Source organism: Xiphophorus maculatus, chromosome 16 (assembly GCF_002775205.1).
Source record: "Xiphophorus maculatus strain JP 163 A chromosome 16, X_maculatus-5.0-male, whole genome shotgun sequence".
In the NCBI taxonomy this organism is placed as follows: domain Eukaryota; kingdom Metazoa; phylum Chordata; class Actinopteri; order Cyprinodontiformes; family Poeciliidae; genus Xiphophorus; species Xiphophorus maculatus.
This window is the reverse complement of record NC_036458.1, coordinates 22,699,601-22,723,531: the sequence shown is the minus strand read 5'-3', so window position 1 is coordinate 22,723,531 and position 23,931 is coordinate 22,699,601. Positions and strand designations below refer to the sequence as shown.

Here is a 23,931-nt window from a genome sequence, read left to right as displayed (position 1 = left end):
ATATATATATATAAAACAAATTTTAACTAATGTATTTACTAAAATTACTAAAAGATTTAATAATGTATTTACTAAAATGTGCCGTGCATACTCACTTTTATGAGATACATTTGAATTTGTATGTTAAATTTTCACCATTTATATTACAGAACTTTTATTATTAAATATTATTATTATTATTTTTTAAAAAATCCTAATGCAAATTGGAACTATTTTAAAGAAAATAATCCTGTGTCCTATGTCGTTTTAAAGCATTATTCAGAGCGGGCAGAAGAGGGCGCTGTTTCATCAACAAAACAAACTCGCTTCTTCTGTGCGTGCTGTAGAAGAAGATCTACTTGCTACTCAAAATGGCTTTGAGAGCTGCTCTGAGAGGCAAGAGTGGCTTAGCAGGTTTGGCTTTTATCACCGTTTGTGTGCAGTTATGATATAAGTGTCACCATATTCGTTGTTATTTACCCCTTGACCACCTGTCCGTTATGACCTGTCTGTTAGCAGCTGCTTGCTTTGCTGTTTGACGTAGACAGAAAGTGGAGCAAAGGTCACGTTCTGTGTTGTGAGCTTTTATTATTTAGATATTCACGCGACAAAAATAGTCAAAATGTTGTTTCTTTTATGCGTTTTCATTGGCATTTTCGTATGAATAGTCCTACTTTTCATGCTAAACGAAATAGCTTCCAAATGTACAATAACATGCATGTATTTCCTATATTTTTAGAGTAAATTTGTGGCTTAATTCACTGACATATTGAAGAACTTTCCCTCTCGCAATATGCTGTTTCTTTAAGCTGAACAGTAAACGTAGCACAGATTGGACTTGTCCTGTGTCTTCAGACACGGTGAGAGCCTGTTTTTGTGTTTTTGCTGAAGGTCTCCTCTCCTGCAGCAGTCATGGCAGGCTGTGTCCGTCCTCCAGCTCCATCAGTCAAAGGAACAACTCCAGCTCAGCAAAGCTCATCGTGGATCATGACCAGACTACAGGTGCGACTTGTGGTTTTATTGCCATCCATTTTCCTCCGATGCGAGGTTTGGACAGAAGAAGACAGAAGACTGTTTTTTACCCAATTTAAAAAAAAATATATATATATTGGGTTCTGTTCAGCAGACTGGGGTGGTGGAATAACATTTTATTTTTATAGTAACATCTTTTAGTCTTGCCACATATTCTCAATGGGATTAATAAGGCCCACCCTTATTAATCCCATTGATTAATAAGGATTAATCCTGGACAAAATCTAATAAACGTGAATGTGGGATTGCATTGAGACACGGCCTCCACGTTTGGAGTGTTCATGCTGAAGTCCAGCATCTCTTCTTCTCTGTGTTCAGGCGTGGCCGTGATGCACATGCAGAGTCCTCCGGTCAACAGCCTCAGTCTAGACTTCCTCACAGAGATCTGCATCACCCTGGAGAAGCTGGAGATGGACAAAGGCTGCAGAGGCCTCATCATCACCTCGGTACCGTCTGCTTGTGTAGATCAGTGTGGCGGTGGTAAATAGTTCTGTGAACCCGTGGCTCTGTTGAATCCAGAACCAGCCCAAGGTGTTCTCCGCCGGCCTGGATATCCTGGAGATGTACGGGAAGAGCCCGGAGCGCTGCGGAGAGTTCTGGAAGGCCGTGCAGGAGATGTGGCTGAAGCTTTACGGCTCCAACATGGTCACCATAGCAGCCATCAACGTACGTAAAAAAAAACAAAGTATGGATTCATGTTTAAATTTGAATAAACGTGACGCGTCATCTCCATTTGTCATTCTAGTCCGCCTTGAAAAGCAGACCGGAGTAGATCGTCAGGATCCTGTACACACACTGATAGATCAAAGCAGAAATCATTATAAATAATTGTTTTGACTCAAAAATTGATTTTGAATCCAGTCACAACCACAAAAATTTGGTACCAAATTGTGAGTTGGTTAAAGATTCACATCCCTCCTATTGATAATACATAAATCACAAGTCTGAAGCTTTGTCATAAGGGAACTATATAATCAAGTATGTGTAGATTTTTTTTTTCCTTTCTTTCTTTTTACTCACTGGAGTTTTCTGGCAAAAGTTTGTGTCGTGCTCAGACATCTTCATTGGGTTGTGTAACTCAAGCCCCTTGAGGCTATTGTTAGCTAGCTGCTAATGTACCTTTGCTAGCTGCCTAGCTGTCTTTTCAGCGTCTTTTGTTGGTAAATGCAAATGTATCACCGGTTGGCTGGATGATGCTTGTTTTCTTCTCTGCTCACATTATGTGCAAAAAAAACCCCCCAACAAGTTTAAGCTTAAAGTTATATTTATGTTTTTTTCTGTCTTAAATTTGATTGAAAGTAATATTAAAAAAGGTCTTTAAAAGTCTTAAACTTGACTCTCTGAAACCTGCAGACATCCTGTTTGAGCCTGGGTTTTGACTGGGCCATTCTAATACTTTTAGTTGAATCCTTTTCTCTTCCCTTTTGCTGCCTCCAACCAACCACAGTTTCCTGTGTACAGGGACGATTTTTTTCTCATCCTGACTCATGGAGTTGATCCCTATAATGTTGACAGAAACTGGGACGGCTGACACTAAACCTTCCATTCTGTTTCCCTTCAGGGCTCCAGTCCTGCGGGCGGCTGTCTGATGTCGATGACGTGCGACTACAGGATCATGGCGGACAACCCTCGTTACAGCATCGGGCTGAACGAGACCATGTTGGGCATAGTGGCACCTTTTTGGTGAGGAGTTTTCTCTCTTAGTGCGCTGACAATAGGTACCAGTGCGTCTGATCTAAGCGATCCCATTCTGTCATCTCAGGTTTAAAGAAACCATGGTGAACACGGTGGGCCACCGGAACACAGAGATGTCTCTGGAGCTAGGGCTGCTCTACAAGCCTGCTGAGGCCCTGAAAATAGGACTGGTGGACCAGCTGGTGCCGGAAGACCAGGTTCTCTCTGCTGCCACTCAGACCATGACCAAGTGGTTGGCCATTCCAGGTAATCACCACTGAAGCACTAGTGGTGCTTTGACTTGATATGGATTCAGAGGTGATTCATATTGCCAACAGGAACTGCAAATTAAAGGTACAGGCAACACATTTCGGCCCTGAATAGACGGGACTAATGTACACACAAGACGTCTGCGCATGCTTAGGAAGCCTAAAACTCATGTATCTAAAATTAAGGCCTTAAAATGTCTTAAATTCATTTTTAAAAAATGAGGTTGACCATAAATATGTTAATCTTCAATTTTGTCATGGCAGGACTGTTTTTCAGAAATTTTCTGTCAGGCAAAAGTTTGAGTCGCACGCAGACGTCTTCACTGCAGTCTGTGACTCGAAGCGGTCACTAGCTAACTAGCTACTAGCATACTAGAAAAGCTAGCCAGCTACTTTTTAGTGTCCATCATAGGTATGATGGGTAAGTGCAAATTTTGGTCACCGTTGGCTTGACAACATTCGTCTTCGCCATTGGCTCATTTTTGTTGCCAACCCATACGATGCTACGTAGCATTAAAAGAATTAATATGAACAGTAACATATTTTTTGTACATTTCTGTTGCGATACAAATCTTAAATTTCATTTGTAATGGTCTTAAAAAAAGGTCTTTAAAAGATCTAAATTTGAGTTGGTGAAACCAGCAGAAGTCCAATGGAAATTTTAACAACTGAGTGATAAACATGCAACCCGACAGCAACTCCAAACACACTGGACAGTCATGCAGCAGGCTTGGAGCCTTCCGCCCACTTGTGTTGCTTGCAGCACATTATGGCAGGTGTCTATTTAAACCAGTGGTGTAGAAATCTTTTGCCAAAGTCATTAAAAATGTAAATCGTAAATGCAATACTTTTTATAAAAAATTTTAAACCAACTTTTTTTGCCTTTTTAAATTTCATCTGCTCAATAATAAACTGAAATTCAAGGTCGAGACCCGTTTGCAAGGCTTCCATTGTTCTGTTTTTTTACCTAAAAATGACCTTCAGAGCCTTATGTAATTTTAAAAACTGGCATGTCATATAGATGACATCACTCTGCGACAACAATTAGAGTTTTCAATTAAATTGTAACTGTTTTGAGTCGACGGCTCTTTTGTTTCTCTGCAGAACACGCCCGACAGATCACCAAGTCCATGATGAGGAAGCCAACGATTGAAAAACTGTGTTCCAACAGAGAGGCCGACATCCAGAACTTTGTCAGCTTCATCACAAAAGAGTCCATCCAGAAGTCACTGCGCATGTACATGGAGATGCTGAAACAGAAGAAGGCCTAGGGATCACACTCACACACACACACACACATCAGAGGAACTGAACGCAGAACTTTATAGCTCATCTTTTGTGTTCCCATGGGAACGACCCAAGAATTAAATACAGCAAAGGTCTGAAGGGTTTATTTTAGGTAAAACGCACCATCATTGGTTTTTGCTCTGATTTTCTATCATCTTGACTTAAAAATAAAATCATATTAGTACCCTAAAGTTGAGCCTAAATGGTAAAATACAGTGAGTGAACAATGATGGAGCAGTCTGCCAGTTTCTGATACTTTGGGACAGACGAGCCTTTGACCTATAAGTGCCTGTCTTTCCTGTACTTTACAACAGCTGTGGTAGCCATTGATCCATGTAGATAACCTGAAGCAAAGCCGTGGTCGCCTCACAAGATTTCTTCTTCTTCTTTTCTGCACACTTTCTGTCCGTTTAACAATGTGAAATGTCTCAATAAAGCTTTGGATTTGTACAGTGAGTGGATGAAAGTGTTTTATTTACACATCCAAAGCTGCTGTATGTAACTTTTATAAACAATATTTTTCTTTACATATTTGTTAAAACAACCAATCAGAGCCAGGAGGAGGGTTTTAGCACTGCCAGTCAGGCTCAGCTAAAATGTGCTAATGGCGGAGAAACAACTTACTGTTACATTAAGACCGTTCATCCGCCCTCATTGTAGCATGGCAGAGATCTGGGTTATGGTATTAAGTATTTCCTTATTTGTAAAAATGACACCAACTATAACGTCACAGTGCTCTTCATTTTAACAAAGAGTTTTGTAGAGTTCTCATAAAGTTACACCTTTATTCTCTTGTTAGAAACAAGACAAAACCTATTAGTCTGGCCCTATTTCTCCAATGTAAGCCGGCTGAAAAATGCCAGGAAATAGACGGAGCCTGTGTAACCCTTGGGTTTACTGTGACTATAAAATGTTATGCACATTTCATCTCTTCTGACAAGCTGAAATATATACAACATTGTTGCAAATTTTGCACAAGAAATGTTAAAAAGAAAGCTCTTTACCTTTTGAAAGAGAACAAGTCAGAGAAGCTGATCAGTAAATAAAGGTTTTTACTGTGATAAGTCTAAAAAAAACAACAAAAAAAACACATCACAGTGAATCACTGAGCAGTCCGGATTAAATGTTGCTAATTGAGCTAAAAAAGTGAATTGGAAATAGTTTTGAGATTTAAAACAACAGAATGAGCAGGGAAAAAAAAGAAAATTTGAGTTATTGTGGTTTATTTTATTAATCTTTTAATAATCAGGTCATGGAAAGTTGGTGCCGGTTTTAATTCTTCTTAAATGTCAAATTCTCAATAGTATTAGTAGTATTACTTGACAAGTAATTCCTATAGGTACAGAGCAAGTACCCACAGGTATTCCTATAGGCACCCTGTAGCTCGTATTGCTAGTGGATTATACCTAACAGATCCCAAAATGTACGAGATAATTTCAGTCCTGATTTCCCATTACTGAGCATTACTTTCCGGAACAGAAAACACAGGAATACGACCACAATAAAAAAAATTTTCTTGTTTCTTCTTTGGTTTCAGAAACAGGAAAGTCTTGAGTTTGTGAAGAGTTATTTTGATTTATTTATAGGATTTCATGAAGTGATTGGTGAGATTGTCCTCGGTTGTGGGAGTCACGATTCAGGCAGCGAAGAGAGAAGTGGTCAGCTTCACCTCCACCGGGAAATGGTCGCTGACGGCCAGCGCCTGGAGGAGAAAGAGACGGAGCAAACATCGGTCTGGCTTCCTAACACTCAACTCGAACCATCCAAATGCAGTGACTCACACTGTAAAATGCCAGGGTTGAGTCATTTTGACACCATGATGAATCGTTTCATCAACTCATTTTAATGTGATATAAATGTATATGTTGTCGCTATGGTTTCTCACTTCTCTTGGTTTTTTCTCTCTCTTTCTGCAGGTGTGGAAGCAGACTACTAAGTTGTTGTCTTGACAGATTTCTGACTTGTATCTTCAGTGACAGAAAGAAACTCCAGTTTTTCTAATTACCCGTTTGTACAGTGACAGCCTCGTGTTCCTTTTTGGCAAACGATACGGCATTTAGTCTTTGCAGAATAAAAGCCACATTTGTGGAACGATTTTATAATTTATCATGGTGTTTTTGTTTTACATCGCAAAAATCTGGCATTTGACAAAAGTGTGGAGACTTTTCAGAGATACTACATGATACAGCTGGGTACAGCTTGACAACTGCATCGACAAATTATCTACAGTTTGCTTTTTAAGTTACTTCTTTATGAAAGTTATAAACTAAACTACAGTAATTTAGGTATTAGATCAGAATGTGATGTGTAGAGTTATAGGGCTGATGGAAAACTTTCATCTGCTCACATCAACCCCCCCTGGTCACCATGACACTGACCAGCCTAAAACCTAAGGCCAAGAAAATCACTGTATTATTAAAGTGGACAGGCTTTTACCAGGCTCTGACTGAGCTTCAGGTCGGCCATGAAGTCATAAACCTGAGCGCTGCCTTGCACCACTCCCTTCAACATGTCTGCTGTGACCACGATTCTGCAAGAAACAGAAGGATGAGTGGGAAGATAGTGGAGTCTATGTAGGCGTGTGTGTGTGTGTGTGTGTGTGTGGACGTACCTGTCATAAGGACAGTTGGTGTTAGAGACGGTGGTGTCAGCCGTATTGGGGATCAACCAGTGGAAGCTCTTGTCTGTGAACAGGCGGATCTGTTCCCAGTTGGAGCCACTCACATAGCTACAGCCTGCGTTGAAGTCCCCCAGCAGCACAATGTTCTGCACGGAGAGGGCGAAGGGTTAACGTCGCTTTGTGATTTTAAGCATTCTCACCACATGCTTTTACTTTCAGTTTATTCACATTGGTGTTCCAACGGGTGCGGACGTCAGTCACCACATCGTACAGGGCATCCGTCTCCGCCACAGCCGAGTCCGGAGAGGTATGCTGGGGGATCAGAGTGAAGGTGGGCAAGGCTGCGAAACAATCAGAGCAGCTGTTAAAGGCCTGAGAGTGGTCAGCAATAATCGGACAGGCTGTCAAGAGGCCCGTAGCAACTCTGGACGATCCACTACAGAGTAATATTGATTAGTAGTTGAGCACTTCCCAAATCTAACCTTTATGAAAGACTAGGGCAGTCCACACATCCTTAAAAGAAATCTCACATTCATGTTTCTATAAGTAAGGCCTTAAAAAGTCTTAAATTCATAAGAATGCAAATCGGTCATAAATATGTTAATCACAAGTAATAAATTCCTGAAATTTAGTGTCGTATATGTAGTTTTTTGGGGTTTTTGTTGTGGGTCAGTCCCACATTCAGTCATGGCATTGATGTCTTCTCTGTGTGGCTGGCAAAGAGAAATCCAATCAGTGGCCTCAAAACAACCTCACAGGATTTCTTCAGTTTCTGTGACCACGTCCTCACAGTCCTTTTTCTTTCCATGACGTCTCTGAAAAAGGGATTTATATTCTGAACATTTTGAGCACAGAAAAACAAGGTCGTGCCTGGAGTTTCCCAGAGGTCTGATATTTCCATTTCCTTGACATTTGTGTAAAACAATTCCAATGTCTTGCTTTCTCCGAAATCCAAATTAAATATATTGATGTTGTTAATTGTAGCATGAAGAATTATGAAAAACTGATTTGAGGTGGTAAATTTTGCTGCAGTTTCCAAAAATGTGCAAAAACAAAGAGCTTTTTTACTGCAATTAACATTTGATTTTCCATCGAATATGTGAAGAAAATGCCTTAAGATTTTATTTGCGATGTATTTATAACCCCGCCGGACCCACACAGTGCAAAAAGCTTATGGGGTCCAATGGACCCCGTCTCTTGAGATCGCAATACGAGATAAAACAAGAGCAATTTGATGTTAACACTGGATTCAATATGACAAAAGAAACCAGAATAATGATAAAAATGACTTTCAAAGTCATCGTGACCACTGTAAAGGAGAACATAAAAGTCTGGTTTCTTAGAGAGAAAACTAATCAAAACTAGAGATGGTTTAACACTTTTGCAAAGCAATCATTGGGAAAAAGCAGAAAACGTCCCACAACCTCTGGGAATCATACCGGTGGATTTAGATGAGAACATGACGACAAAAGGTTCTCTCATGAAAGTGTCTGTTCCACAGGACTCACAGCCGTCATCATAGGTGTAGTTTTTAACCACAGAAACACTCGCCTGCCTGCAGAGAGAGGGTTCACATGCATTATGTTAGTTTTTCTGAGCAACAAAGTACTTTGCAACACAAAGTTTCTTTAGTCAAGACAATAAAATGTAACGAACCACCAAATCAACTTTTTTTTTTTTGCTAATAAACTGTATATATAAGTTATGGTCGTGTTCCTGTACAAATTTTGACACTCTAGTTGCTTTGCCTAAAATTGTCTCACTTTTTAAGTTGAGATCTACAATAACAAAGTACATTTCTTCTAATACGTAAAGAGTTGGCGACTACACAAAGTATTTTTACCAGCCGTGTTGTTTTGCCCCTTAATTTAACATAAAAGGAAGTAGGGCCACAATAGATTAAAAACGTTTTACCCAACAAACTATAGAACATTTAATCCAAAATGGTAGAAAAACAACATCTGAGACCCTTTTTCAATCCTACAATACATTGTTCTTTTCTAATTTGTTGCATCAAAATATTGTGTATGTAATTTATTGCTGAGCAGGTGAAACGTTTGGAATTCACAATAATAAATCAAAGTGTTTTTTATTTGGAAAGAATAAAATGGGCCCCTAAGTATTTTCAACTTGAGGTGCAAAAACTTTGGTCATCCTTCATTAAGCTGGCAACATTTCAGCCTTCCTACACAAAGCTTTGTAACGCCAACAAAATGATCTTTAGACCTACATCTTTCACGTTGAAGCATATAAGCAGTGTGTATTTGCCCGTTGTACCTGTACAGGAAGAGGTATCTCTCGGTGTAGGTGGTCCGGCCCAGGGGCTCGCTCACAATGTAGCTGAACTGAGAAGAACCTCTGTGGAAACACACACAGATGAACGTCAGAACCACATGTGGCTCCTCTCTTACACAGAGTGCTAGAAAAAGTCCGACATGCGGTGCAGAGTGAGCCGGGTACGAATGAGTCTGACTTGTTGACGTGTTCCATGAGTTTTTGGGTTGCCGTCAGGTCGTTGTCTCTGACCTCCTGGATCAAAATGACGTCATATCGATGAACGACCTGAAGCAGAAACACGCAGCGACACTCAAATTATTTTCATTCTGCTGGTTTTGTAGATCTAATTTAGTTAAGTCATCTTATGAAGTCTGAAGGTGCGTTTACACATTTTAATCTGGCAGACTCGGTTTGATTGGGGGCCAAAGACGTAACATTTGTTACAGTATTAGCTGCTGCGGTTCGTTTTCATACTGAACTGTGTCAAACGAACCAAACCCTTTGAAAAACCTGTTCCCTACCTCGCCTGTGGGGGCGCTGCACCAAGAACCAATGAAAACTTCGTAAGGTTTTGTACTTTTCTGAGGTACAATGAAATGGTTAAGATTCAGGAATATTTTTGCATTTTCGTGTGTTTCGTATTTAGACGTACATCTATAATCTAGATGAATTTAAATTATTTTGCAAAGGAAAACGTGCAGACATTTCAGTGCGCATGTGTAAAGTTGTAATAGACATACCACAAAAGATGGTTCTAAAAAGTATAAGCTCAGGTTGGCACAATTTATTAATATTTGTTTTAACTTAATTTTTATAAGCAATTTAATGTTGTATTTTCACTTCACAAGTATGAACTGCTTTACAAAAGTATCTGATTTGAAATAATCCCAAGAGAAGCAAAATTCACTCTGACTTTGGAAACATTTTCATGTCTGATTGCTGCAGGATTATAGTCTTACTTCAACTGTTTCATTCATGCAGAAACAACAGTATAAAAGATTTAAAACACATGAAAAGCAGACCGTGCTGATGATGTCCATCAGCGTGACGTTGGAGGCCTTTGTGTCCCCAAATGTCTTGATGTTAAAGGCTCCCAGCAGGAGACTGGAGGACAGATGCAGCAGGCCTACAAAGAGCCCCACAGAGCACAGCACGCGCATCCCGGGCCACAGACGTTCAACCTAAATGTGGAAAAGCTATCATTTAACAGCAGCATGTGGAACTGAGATCAACCAGAGGTCGCTATGTACTCGACTTTTCAGCAAATCCCACAATTATTAAATGGCTTTCGGTCCATGAACAGTAATGATTATTGAAAAAATGTCAACTTTGTGTAAATTGCACTAGAAATACTACTTAAAGTAATATATGCAGTACAGACCAAAAGTTTGGACACACCTTCTAATTCAATGGGTTTTCTTTATTTTCATGACTATTTATAAGGCAAGAAATCCCACTTATTAACCTGACAGGGCAGGTTGACCTATGAAGTGAAAACCATTTCAGGTGACGACCTCTTGAAGCTCATCAAGAAAATGCAGAGTGTGTGCAAAGCAGTAATCACAGCAAAAGGTTGCTACTTTGAAGAAACTAGAATATAAGGGCTATTTTCAGTTGTTTTACACTTTTTTTGTTTAGTGCATATTTCCACATGTGTTATTCATAGTTTTGATGCCTTCAGTGTGAATCTACAATGTCAATAGTCATGAAAATAAAGGAAACTCATTGAATTAAAAGGTGTGTCCAAACTTTTGGTCTGTACTGTATATATATATATATCCCTCTATGGCATGACTTTTTATTTTTGTGGGGAAGAAATATTTTCCTGCATTCTTTGGGAGCTTGGTGGTCCCTAATTACATGTCAATCATAAAATCGGACTCTGACACCTCCTGGAACCAGATTTGGGTTTGTTGCCTCAGGGTAACATTGGTCTAGAACACCAAGATTGTCTACACTGATTATGAGAAATGAAATACAAATCAAACAAAAACTATATTCATAAAAGAACTATTTTTTGGACAAAAATATGTCAAAAATCATGCCCCCCAAAAAATAAAATAAAGGAGCAATGTGAGGTACAGCTATGTGGTTTGTTGCCTGAGGGCAACGCCATGCCATAGAGGGTTAAATATATATATATATATATATATATATATATATATATATATATATATATATATATATATATATATATATATATACAGTACAGACAATATATATATATAATATATATATATATATATATATATATATATATATATATATATATATATATATATATATATATATATATATATATATATATATATATATACAGTACAGACCAAAAGTTTCCTTTATTTTCATGACTATTGACATATATATATATATATATATATATATATATATATATATATATATATATATATATATATATATATATATATATATATATATATATATATATATATATATATATATACTCCAACAAAGTTACTCAAGTATGGTGAAGGATATGCAACGTTTTGGGCCTCTGCTAAAGGCAATATCAGATGGTATAGCATCAAAGCTAATTGGACGAGATTTTAAACATAATCAAGCTATTTCGGGAAAAATACATCAAATCAACACAAAACTGGGTTCCTGCGTTATTATTCCTACAGCAACAAAAGTTGTGCCAATTCTGAGGCTTTTTGGGACATTTTTACCAGGGCATAAAATGCCTCAGCTGTAAAAACCCCGTGGCGGCGGAACCCCGGCCTCGGCGTGGGAACGAGAAACAGTCACAACACCTGCGCCATCACCCACAGCGGCGCGCGCAGCCTGTTCGGGTCTGACTGCGACACCGGAAGCCTTTAATGTCATATTCCAGCTTTTATTTTTCACCTCATGTTTTTTTTAATAAATTTTTTTTTTTTTTTAATAAAAGTCAGGTAAAATATTATGCCTGTGATATAATGCGTTATCCTGTTACCCTGGTTACACGCTCCTGTCGGAAAAAAGCCACAAAGGTTTTCACGGAGAGCAAACAGCCGTCGAATTGTACATAAAGCGAAGAAGTGCGTACCTGTTCAGGGAGAAGAAGAAGAAGAAGAAGAAGAAGAAGAAGAAGAAGAAGAAAGTCAGCCGTGAACACAAAGCCTGGCTTGTTCAGGTCCCCAGAGCTTTTATAGGAACAGTGATAACAATCCGGTTTAGGGGGTTTTTGTTTACCTGCTGCTCCATGTGACGACGGCATGCTGGGAGGAGAGATGAAAGGAGCTGCACTGTGAAGGTGGCTCAGGTTTTCTTTAATTATTATTGTTCAAGGGCCATTTTAGACTGCAACAGTAACACTGATGTCCCCTGAACCTATCTACATTTGATCACATTAACAAACCTCAATTTTCATGAAGTTGTCAGGTGTGCAACCTGCGGATCCAGGGCCACATGGGGCCCTGGAGCCACATGATCCACTGTGGATCTTAATAACTTTGGTAAAAATAAAAAATAAAAAAAAGGCAAAGAATTAAGAAAAAACAAAAAAACGTCCTATGTATTTAAGTATGCTCCTTTTCTGATTTGGTTTGATGTACTTAGTCTTCTGTTTGTGACTTGATTCCTGCAAAATGTCTTCAGTGTTTAGAAAAGTGCTATACAAATAAAACATATAATAATTATTATTATTATTAAGATATATAGGCAATAGAACAAGCTAGCTGCTGCGATATATGCAGATATTTTTTTACAAATAATATTACTAGTGTAAGAAATATTGTTTTGAAAAAAGTAAAACAAAATAGACTTCTTTTTTTTTTTTTTAGAAAAAAATGTTAAATTGAAAAATTGTGTTAATTCCATTTGTGTGAAAAAGTTTGATAATCTCCTTTATTTTAAAAGGTTACATCAGAAATAAACATGCTTTTCTTTCATTTTAAAATCAGACATTTTTAATAATCGAGGCTAAATTAGCTCATTTTTCCCATGTATCATTTACGGCTCTAATCTGTTGTAAAGCTCACTGACTTTTGGGATAGACCAACAAAATTAATGCATATCGGTACCAGATTTATAGTTTCTGAAATTCTTTGCACATAAAAATGTGACAGTCATATTGGACTTTTGTGTTCTGCCCCCTTTACTATGTTACTTTGACTGGGCCATTGTAACACATACATTTGTTTTGATCTAAACCAGTGGCGTTCAAACGTTCTTGTTACGTGGGCCAAAATATTTAACTTAAAAGAGCTTGTCGGCCAAAATATTAAAAATAAAATACAATTTTAAAAAATACCTTTTTTTTTAGCTTCTCAACAATAAACAATGTGTAATTTGTCATTTGAACATGTGTAGTAGTCACTTGTTCTTTTAATTTTTGTTGGAAATGGATATTAATAATAAACCTGCTATTTATGTCTATGCTGAACAATAGATATCCAACAGTATAATGCTGCCACCACCTTGTTCCAGTATGTGGACGGAAATGTTTTAGCCCATTGACACAGTGTTTGTGTCACAGTTGCTATGTTACATTTAAGGCCTTAAATGTAACACAGCAACAAATAAACCCACTAGATCATTAAGGCAACCGTTCAATTATTAAGACACTTTTGGGTTTTAAATCAAACGCAAAAACGTACAAAAGGACTTCCCATCATCCTCCAGTCACTGAACTGGAGATCGGGATTTCAACGTTTGTTGCCTAACTATGTCCATATGTTGTTGGTTAAAAGTGGGAATTGGGAAGTCAGCAGCTGGTGGCCGTTTGCGATAAAGTTTATTTGGGGTTATGAGTGATGGAAAATTTCTGCTGCCTTCCCATCCACAGCTTCTTGACTTTCTTGCCAAAATCAACACTCCTCCCATTTGGCTGTTGTTGTATTTGCAGAGTTATTTCACTCTCAGTATTTGATACGCCGCCGATATTTGAGGTTTTTCCCTCTTACGGAGCATGGAGAGGTCTGTCATTTTCATTGTATGTAAACTTCATCTGGTAGAAACTACATAAAAAAAAGAAACTAACATTGTATGATTTTTAAGTTATTAATTAGCATTTTTTATTATTATTATTATTATTAGTTGAGCGATAAGCCCAGAACTACATAGTAATAACCTGAATAGAGCAGAGACCAGTCTCTACAGCTAGCTTGTTGACTTGGACTTAAATCAAGGTTTTGACTGTTTTCCATCTGAATGACTGGTTGTAATGCTGTCACTGTGATTTTACTGTTTAGTTTGTATGTATCGTTCGAGGCTTAAAGGCAAGTCAAACTTGCATCAGCACAGCCAAAGTCCACTTGTCTATGTTCTCTACTAATATGACAAGACAGATGAAGAGAGATAAAGAGCTACTGAAATCTGAATGCTTCTTTTTTTCTCAACAGGTTCTTCTTTACTTATCAGACCATTGCACAAATTTATTTCCACTTTTTTACAACTCCCACAAAGGCACTTTTAAGAGCCACATCTGTCATATTTGTTGTTCTTGTGTCCTTAACTTCTGTCTTGTTCTTCTGTCTGTGTCTCGGCCTCTGCTATGTCATTTGTGCGTAGTTCTGTTTGTTTGCTCATTATGGACAGACATGTCCTCCGAGATCCTTTAATGATCCCGGTTTTTGAGATACATCAGCAGGAAATAAATGATGAGCTTCAACACCTTGATGCCACCTGTGAAAATTTCAATCTCAAAACAAATCTGCTTGGATTGATGCCCCAGTGCCTGTAAAATACCTGAACCCAACATAGTGAAAGTTGTTCGTCAAGAAAATGGCCCTATACAGAAATATACAGTTTTTACTTCATCCTATATCCCATAGAACTGTCAATGTACATATTTTCTATTTATTTGTTTATTCAAACGAATAAAAAAATATAATTAAATCTGATGTAATATTGTAATTTTCTGCATCTATCAGTGTTGGTAGCAATGAATTTTAAGGATTCCAAGCCTGATGGCTGCAGGTTGCTGCACGAGCAGCAGCCGTTTAGCAACAGGAAGAAAAATCCAGCAGAACCAGAACCAGAACTTGTTCAGGACTTCCTTTATATTGAGGAAACAAAGCGCTCACAGTTACAGTCACACTAGAAAAGCACTGTTTCTTACATTTTTTTTAAATGTCATTTTTCACTTCCAGCCAGTGTGTGGCAGTAAAGTGCCAATAATTGTGTGATCCAGTCTAACTATGTAGTAGAAGAAGAAGCCTTTGCCTGTCAGGTTACAAACAGGAAGAAAACATCCAGTGGTTGTCCGAGCCAGGGACTGGGGTAGCAGCTTGCGTTCGAGTGGCTCCGGAATGAGGCGACTTTGAGGGTTGGAAACCAGCCGGGGTGTTACCATGGTGTGTCCGAAGTAGAGACAGAACCGACTGATAGCGCGGGAATTCAGTGCTGCTCAACTTTCCTCCGGGTGCGACTGTTGAAACGAGGTACGTTAGCTTAGCCACCGAGCGCTAGCTTGGGGTTAGCCTGTGTGGAAGCTGGCAGATATTTGGGCTTCATTGGAAAATAAGGCATTATTTTACAGTGCGTTGGTTTCCCACTTAGGTCGTGTGTATTTTGTGATTTTATCTAATAGTTTATCTTAATGACAAATTAAAACTATTCAGCCCTCTATGCATCACCTGTCCTGCTCTGAGCTCTGGCTTATAAAGCGCCAGAAGTTCATGATGCTTGTCGCGGATTGTGACAGAGTTACAAACAACTCCGCAGCTCCATAGGGAGCATATGAATGAGAACCAGAAAATAAAATCAACTATACCATTGCTTGTATTCATTTTTAAAATATTTTATTTATGCCAAAAGGGAATTAAATATTGTAACTTATATCATCCGATTATCTTCAAAGATCCTCCGGTAGCAGTCAGTCTTGTAGCGACTCACAAGAGGCCTCTGACTGAAGGTCTTTGCTGTATGACTGTCATGACATTATAACAACTCAATTCCGGGGAGCAGAGAAGATATTCCACAGTAGCATGTCCTGAATGACGTCATCAATTGTTGACCAGCAATACTAACCCACCTGGTTAGCTTTAGTCGCTCCTCTTCATATCTCTTTGTGGTTAGGAAGACGTTGGAGGCGGAGATATGAGCCTTATTAATTATGGTTGATGGGTTACGGTTAATTTGGTTCCTGTCTGTATCAACAAAGCCTCCTGTTCACTTCCTGTAGAATTTGGGGTCAAAGTTCTGGAACTATTTGAGCTTTAGAGAAGCTAATCGGCTTCTCCCATTTTGTGAAAGTTTAATAACAGTATAATAACAACTGTGTGAAAGTTAAAAAGCAAGAGCAAAAATTCTTCCATCGGCACAACATCCAAAATCAAAGGGTTTTACATAATCATGCTAAAGTTCAACTTAATAATTATATTTTTTTTAAACAGGAAAAGATAAAAAGAAATCAACCTGACTCAGCATAATTGCTGTTGTACGGAATAATTCTGTTATGCAGAACAGATATCCAGCATCACTTGACTCAATCAAGTTAGCTTTATTTATTTATTTCTGTCTGTCTGTATTTATTTATTTATAGCTGGTGTTCAGGTATTAATCTTCCAGTCTTCCAAGGCTTAGCAAGTTCTCTGGGCGAAACCTTGTGCACTATAAACACACAGAGACAAATTTACAAAATAAAAATCATAATATCAAGAGCTTTGTAAAAGTTTTCATGCCGCTTGAACTTTTTCACGTCTTGTCACGTTCCGACCACAAACCCCAACGTGTTCTGTTTGGAATTTGTGTAGATAATCCATCACAGCGTAGCACTGACCTGAGAAATGGAGGAATATGGATGTTTGGTTTTCATTCATTTTTCCAATTAAAAATCTTAAATCTCTAGCATACAGTTTGACATTAAAGAGTGCGCGAACTGCTTATAAATTCAGCTTTTGAATTTGTAAATGGCCTGCGTTTGTGTGGCGCTTTACCAAGTCTGAGGACTTCAAAGCAATTTAAAACAAATTAAAAAAAATGTATTGTGTGTTTGACACAACGTGAAAAAGTTCAATTTGTATGAATGTTTTTGCTTGTCTTATTTTTAGCATTTAAATAAAGTGTTGCTTATTTTAACCTGACAGATTATGCTGCTCTACTCCTGAAATCAGCTGCAACATAAGGAAGTAGTTGCATAACAAAATCAGTTATAAATGTGTAATTGTTTTAATGATTTTTGTAATGATCTCTGAACGTAATACTGTTTGCTGCTGGTTTCTGAACTGTGTTTTAGTTAAACAGGTGAAAATGGAAATAACTTCCTGTTGTCTTTATTTAAAAAATGATGTAAGACATGTTGGATCCACATTTTATGCTTTTTATTCTGGTAAAGTTGCATACTTATGCAATCGTGGTTGACACAAACACTCGCTCTATCCCGCAACTTCAACCAGTTAATATTTGGAAGCGGTTGATGTGCGACCATCAGGCATCCTGAAGCTGTAAATGCAGGCTGATGCTGACTGACTAAACCTCCCTGTGGTGTGTGTTGACCTCTGCAGGTGTGAATGAGTGACGTGGTGCCTCCCACAGCTCTCAGTGAAGTCCAGCTCCGCTTCCTTTGTCACGATGACATAGAGAATGTCAAACTGCTGTGTGGTGACTGGTTCCCCATCGAGTAAGCTTCATGATTTCTGAACTTCTCTGAGAATCAATCAGTCAAGTTTGTTTGTATGCCACATTTCAGCAGCAAGGCAGTTCAAAGTGCTTTACGTCATAAATACACACACACACACACAAATTAAAAAATTAAAATTAAAAATAAGGTCGAAAATTAAATTGATGCTCGAGAGTTGTAGTCTTTCAAGTGTAGATATAATTGAAATTGAAGTTAGTGCTTTAATATTAGTTTCTTCTAAATATCATGTTTGCTACTAGTTTAGTTATAGCTTCCATTAAATATTGTGTTGGTGTAGCACTTTAGGTTTAGCTTTAGCTTCCACTAAATATCATGTTAGTGTCACAGTTTAGCATTAGCTTCCACTGAACACCATGTTGGTGTAGCGCTTTAGCGTTTGCTTCTGCTAAATACTGTGGCGGTGCAGCACTTTAGAAAATTCATGTTTGTGAATAGTGGTTTATTGCTAAAGCAACTTATTTTTTAGCTAGCAGTGCCCTCCACTGTGCTGACGTAATTATTGAAATTATTATGTCACATTTTGTTCACAGAATTGATTGGATTTGATGTAATAAACTGACAAAGTATTTTAAAACTGTAAAGAGGAAGGAAAATGATACATGGTTTTCAAAATAAAAATTCTACAAACAAAAAGCTGAAAAGTGCTACTTGTATTTTTGTTCACCTTGAAGTTTGTGGTTGTTGTGCAACGAATGGGGGGAAAAAAAGCTCCAAGGGATGTGGATATTTTTTGCATCTGTCGCTCTGTCCGACATTTGTCTCCAGGTACCCAGACTCATGGTATCAAGATATCACCTCCAACAAGAAGTTCTTCTCCCTCGCTGCCACCTTCAGAGGAAACATCGTGGGAATGATTGTGGCCGAGATCAAAAGCCGGACCAAAGTACACAAGGAGGTCAGTCGGTCCTGCGGCGCTGCGCTGCGCGAGGGAACGCGCGGCTGGAATGAGCAGTTTGAACTTGTTCTCTGTGGAAATGTTGTGAACAGGTGTGACTCTACCAGCCGCGTGTCTAAAGAGTCAGATGGTCTGTTTTTAGTGTGTTAATTAGATAAACCCAACGCCTCTGACTGAGAGGGTCTTTAGCCTGAATGAAAGACAAAATGCCTGGTGAGAACAAAACTGTGTCGTGTACAAACATAAAAATCTGTTTCGCTCACTTCGGCCATGTTCTTCATCCTAATTTCCATTGGGAACTATTTGCATCTGTAGAATTTGCCTTCCCTGTGGCTAGTTTGCGTAGACGGAGAGGCAGTACGTGTCATAATGAGAGAGAAAACTCAAAACATGTTTAGGGTTGTTGTGGAAAAAACTATTGTACCAAGCATAAATACAAATACTTGACAAATTAAATAAGCTTTTATAAGTTTTAGAATCAGGAGGAATGTCTGATTCTGATGATCTTTTCTGTGTCTTAGGATGGAGACATCCTGGCTTCCAGTTTTCCTGTGGACACACAGGTCGCCTACATCCTCAGCCTGGGAGTGGTCAAAGAGTTCAGGAAACATGGCATAGGTACAACTGCTTCCACAAACAATTTTGTTTTTAATCAAAGCTGCTGGTTTTTATGGGTTTTATTAAAAGTTCTGGTTGAACCTGAGGTTGATACTAAATGGGAGACCAATTTAGACTGTCTTGAAAGTTTCTGATAGATAAACAATACAGTGACTTTGCAATATCAACATAAATCCCAATCCAATCTCTTTGGAGGCGATGTTTTGTCATTCAAGTCGCACACATGCAAATATTATGTTTGTGCTTTTAAGCGTACTTGAATTTATAATGTTGCAGTTCCATGTTCTCCTAAAGTTATCTACAATTCATTTCTATTTAATGAAACTCATTTTTTATTTCTGTTGCCAGATTGTAATAAAATTATTCATACCTTAAAAAGGAACAAAAACTGCTAAAATTATGTCCTGTCCGTTGCTTCTTTTTTTTAATTTAACATCCACAATGCAGGAAAAATGGTAGAGTGTTATTCCTTGAAATTTTACTCAAAAGTACAGGTTGTAAGTAATTGTAAGTATTTGATACAGTGTCAGTATTTCAGGTTTTCGGCCATTAAGAAAAATCGAGAAAAAAATAGTAAATCCAGAAAATCACATTGTATGATTTTTAATAATGGTGCAGTACTATGCGTTTTCCAGGTTCATAGAATAATATTATATCACAATCAGAAAACTTCAGTTGTTATAAAATGCATTGTATCAAATATAACTTTATAAAATTTTACTTTGTAATTTAACACCTTCAAATTGGGCCTCTGTCTCTTTAAAAACTCCTGCTCTTTCTGAAACTCCGCCTTCAGGAAGTCACTGCAACATGGCTTCTCTATTAACCCTTTAACAACGTTCTTACCAGTGTAGCACTGAGAAGTAGCTGCTACAATGAGCTCAGCAGATGCTAGTTGCTGCCCGCGAGTCTGACGGAGATGAGGAGGGGAGTGCAGCTCTGTGGAGGAGCTACGCCTTGAAGGCGGAGCTCTGTCCCTCCTGGCGTTTTGCACAGCTGAATGGTTGCCATGGGAGATTAAAGGTTTTCTCAAACATGCATGAAAGAATCAAAGCAACACTCCAGGTCTGTTTTTGGAGAGGGAATAAAATCACAACAAAAAGTAGATTTTTCATAACTCTGACCCTTTAATTATTAAGGTTTGCACTCACTGCACCATGGATTTTGTCCCAGTCCTCCAAGCAGATCTTCTCCAGGTCTTTAGGGTTCCGGGGATGTTGGGAAACGGAGAGTTTCAGCTCCGTCGAATGATTTTCTATTGGGTTCGATTCTAGAGACTGGCCGGACCACTCCAGAACCATGAAGTCCTCCTTATGGAGCCTCTCCTTCATTATCCTGGCTGTGTTTCAGGTCATCTTCATGCTGGACGACTCGGCCACGACCCATGGTCAGTGCTCTTTCTGAGAGAAGGAGGTTGTTGACCAAAATCCCGTGACAGATGATTGTACTCGTCTTTCCTCTTCCTTCTAACATGCCAAGTGGAGTTTACACCAAAGAGTTCTACTGTGGTCTCATCTGACCATATGACCGTCTCCCATGCCTTTGCTGGCTTCTGTCCTGCACAGTCAGAGTTTGATGCTGAAGACGTGATGTTCTCTCTGTATCAAACCGCTTTGCCTAAAGGCCTATACGGACACTGCTAGCACGGATAACTTTGTTCGTTCTCCTACTGTTATTGCTGATTGCTCTTGTGCGGAGGCAGAGAAATATTGTGCAATTAACCAGAAGCGGAATAAAATCAGTTTCTCGTGTAAGTGTTGGTCAAGCTCCCCAAACGGAGGAAATCAGGGTCGATTTATGGGTGCACCCCGAGTTCTAAGGCATTTCTTGTCATTTTATTGATGGTGCTCTCTGGCTCTCCTTGTTCCCCTCTGACCCTCCAGGCTCCCTACTGCTAGACAGTCTAAAGGAGCACATCTCGACGACCGCTCAGGACCACTGCAAGGCCATCTACCTGCACGTCCTCACCACCAACAACACTGCCATCCACTTCTATGAGAACAGGGATTTCAGGCAGCACCACTACCTTCCCTACTACTACTCCATACGCGGCGTCCTCAAAGACGGGTTCACATATGTGCTCTACATTAACGGCGGTCATCCACCCTGGACAATATTATATCCTTTTGTTGGAGCAAAAATGAGGCAAAGTGATTGGTTACAGTGTTGTGCAAAAGTATTGTTGAATTTTTATATATATATATTTTTTTTTTACATTTTATCACATTAAAACATCCAAATAAGATGAGTGTTATTAGGATTTTAGTAGTGGTGGGCACACTTCTGCTAATAATGGAGCTAATTTTTAGCTTAGTGCTCTTGCTAACTTTGAAAATATTTAACGCACCTGATTTCCACCATAAGGTGTTTGGTGGAACTGTCTGATATCTGAGAGCTTTGTAAGGTATGTCAAAATTAAGATTGTTCTCAGGGGTTGTGGCAAATTGGTTGGCTTGGAAGTTAGCACGTTAGCATTAGCTTTTGCTAACTACAGTGTTGGTGTAACCTGTCATTGGCACAACTGCAAACCTGCCAAGACATTAAAGCCACTGGAAGTACATAAATAAATAGGAATCCTTGTAATATTGTGAGTTTTTCCTTAACCCTGCGCTCCACTGACTACATCCAGCACATCGGCTCCACCCTGGCCAGCCTGAGCCCCTGCTCCATCCCACAGAGGCTGTACCGCCAGGCCCAGTCGCTGCTGCGCTCTCTGCTCCCCTGGTCCAACATCGCCTCCAAAACCGGCATACAGTACAGCAGAACCATGTGACGTGGGGCAGAGGAGGGCCGTTCACGATGGGAGCCGCACCTTCGCCGTCTTTGTCATCATCTCGCCCTTTTTATCTGTTTTCTGTTTTTTTAGGAGCTCGGCCGTCCTCACCAGTCTTCCCCCTCCGCTGTACAGACCAAGTTCACCACATTCTTCCCTCTTCCTGCGTGCATGACAACGGACTCAGGTTAAGCATCCCCTCGTTCCCGCGCCAGGTCCTTGCCTTGCCCATTCGCAACGTGTTTGGCGCCGAGCCCACAGATTCACCGGGTTGTATTAATAAAGTAGTTCCAGGTGACTTTAGAGGTATTCGCTTCCGAGGTATTCTTCTTCCCGTTACTTGGCTGTAGTCATGAGCCACTCAGGTTACCCTGCCTGTAACCTGTGTTTACCCCGTCACTCCACAGCTGAGCCAATCCAGATTGACTTTGAGGGCAGACAGCGGAGCTAAAGGTCAGATAATGACACGCAGAGGTCAGCAGAGGTCGTACCGTGAGACTGAAATGATGGTGCGCACACCAGGAACCACAGAGAGAGACTGAAGTTTTACGTCTCTTTTCGTCTTGTCAACTACTGTCAGATACTATGTATTCTATTTGTATATATTATATTTAGCTAATATATGAATTTATCTTAATATGTATGTCGATTCTATTGTATGTCGTTATTGGGCTTAGTTTGACGTTGACACATTCTTGTCCCGTTTCTTTTGGGGTTTTTTTTTAAAGTCTGGGTTTAAGTCTGAATCATTCACAGTTTTGTAAAATTGACACTGAAAAGCAATTTTTATTGATGAGATTATCATCAGTAAATAAATAAATTTGATTTGACGACAGTAGCTCTTTGAGAGCGTTTAAGTTTTCTAGGGGTGCACCGATTGCAGTTTTCTGGCCGATCGATGATCGGTAATATTTAAAAAGTAATCTGACCTGCCCATTCCAATTTTGGCCGATCCAGATTGGTTTTTGTCTGAAATGTTGCTTAATATAGCAACATTTTTAGGCCTTTCGAAGAGGTAGACAAGATCGGCCGATCTCCCAAAATTAAGGAAATCGGTGCACTCCTAAAAATTTTTCCCTGCAAACACTCATCGAAATAACTCTTTTGTTAGAATACGGTAACACTATAGTTGAGTTCATTATGATTCTATTGCAGTGGTGCCCCAAAGTGGGTCCTGGAGGGCCGGCATCCTGCATGTTTTAGTTCTCTCCCTGGTTTAACACACTTGGATGATGGCTCATTAGAAGGCCTAAGAAGAACATTGACATGCTGAAAAGGTTGTTGTTGCCAGCAGGGAGAGAACTGAAACCTGCAGGATGCTGGCCCTCCAGGACCCACTTTGGACGCCTCTGTTCTATTGCTATACATTCTGGCCACTGAACGATAATGCAGAGTTGTTTAACGTTCTCAGCCTCATTTAAAGATCGTCCAAACACAGTCCTTGTTTTAGAAATTTTAAAAGCTGACTGAGTGCAGTCTCTTTTTTGTTTTTTGTTTTTTTTTTATTATTATTTTTATTTGCCTCTTTATTGCTGCTAGTATGAAGAAATGTCCAAATGTGAAGAAATTTCTGTTTGTGCAGATTTAAAAAAAAAAAAAGAAAGAAAATGTCCCAGCTTAGATTTTTATGTCAGCCTGTGAAAGAGATTAGAAAATACACCCACTTCATATTCCTGCACACGTGCAGCAGGTGTGTGTTTATTTATCAGCACCGACTTTTTTATGTTTTGTTCCATTTGAATCAGAAGTAAGAATTCGCAATGACGTAAAAAAAAAAACGCAAAGGGATAGTCTATAGGATCTCACTTGGGTTAATATGTTACTCACAGTAACATATTAACAGTCCAATCTCAAAATGTCAAAAATAATTTATGTGAGATGTCTTATAAATCTTTAATTTGTTACCACTGGGCGATTATT

The 23,931-nt window shown here is 39.0% G+C and overlaps 3 protein-coding genes across 4 annotated transcripts; 2 read left to right on the top strand and 1 right to left on the bottom strand.

Moving 5' to 3' along the window:
• Positions 1 to 300: 300 nt before the first annotated feature.
• Positions 301 to 4,697, top strand: eci1 (enoyl-CoA delta isomerase 1). The gene is made up of 7 exons (XM_005802773.2): positions 301 to 393; positions 871 to 981; positions 1,330 to 1,457; positions 1,531 to 1,677; positions 2,573 to 2,694; positions 2,774 to 2,952; positions 4,059 to 4,697. The coding sequence occupies exons 1-7, from the start codon at positions 351 to 353 to the stop codon at positions 4,223 to 4,225; spliced, it is 897 nt and encodes a 298-aa protein (XP_005802830.1). The 5' UTR covers positions 301 to 350; the 3' UTR covers positions 4,226 to 4,697.
• Positions 4,698 to 5,795: 1,098 nt separating this feature from the next.
• LOC102226062 (deoxyribonuclease 1 like 2) lies at positions 5,796 to 12,360 on the bottom strand. Its single transcript, XM_005802810.2, has 9 exons — positions 12,334 to 12,360; positions 10,161 to 10,319; positions 9,335 to 9,423; positions 9,139 to 9,219; positions 8,301 to 8,416; positions 7,090 to 7,202; positions 6,853 to 7,007; positions 6,678 to 6,771; positions 5,796 to 5,943 (listed from the first exon to the last, which is right to left on the bottom strand). The coding sequence occupies exons 1-9, from the start codon at positions 12,343 to 12,345 to the stop codon at positions 5,878 to 5,880; spliced, it is 885 nt and encodes a 294-aa protein (XP_005802867.2). The 5' UTR covers positions 12,346 to 12,360; the 3' UTR covers positions 5,796 to 5,877.
• Positions 12,361 to 15,306: 2,946 nt separating this feature from the next.
• naa60 (N(alpha)-acetyltransferase 60, NatF catalytic subunit) lies at positions 15,307 to 22,274 on the top strand. Of its 2 annotated transcripts, XM_023349596.1 has the most exons (7): positions 15,307 to 15,524; positions 17,589 to 17,704; positions 18,491 to 18,620; positions 19,142 to 19,238; positions 21,122 to 21,356; positions 21,855 to 22,007; positions 22,105 to 22,274. In XM_023349596.1, exons 2-7 carry the CDS (start codon positions 17,595 to 17,597, stop codon positions 22,184 to 22,186), a joined length of 807 nt encoding a protein of 268 aa, XP_023205364.1. In that variant the 5' UTR covers positions 15,307 to 15,524; positions 17,589 to 17,594; the 3' UTR covers positions 22,187 to 22,274. The 2 variants fall into 2 exon arrangements, with proteins under 2 accessions (XP_023205364.1, XP_005802831.1); XM_005802774.2 differs by lacking the exon at positions 22,105 to 22,274 and having other exon boundaries at positions 21,855 to 22,097.
• Positions 22,275 to 23,931: the final 1,657 nt, after the last annotated feature.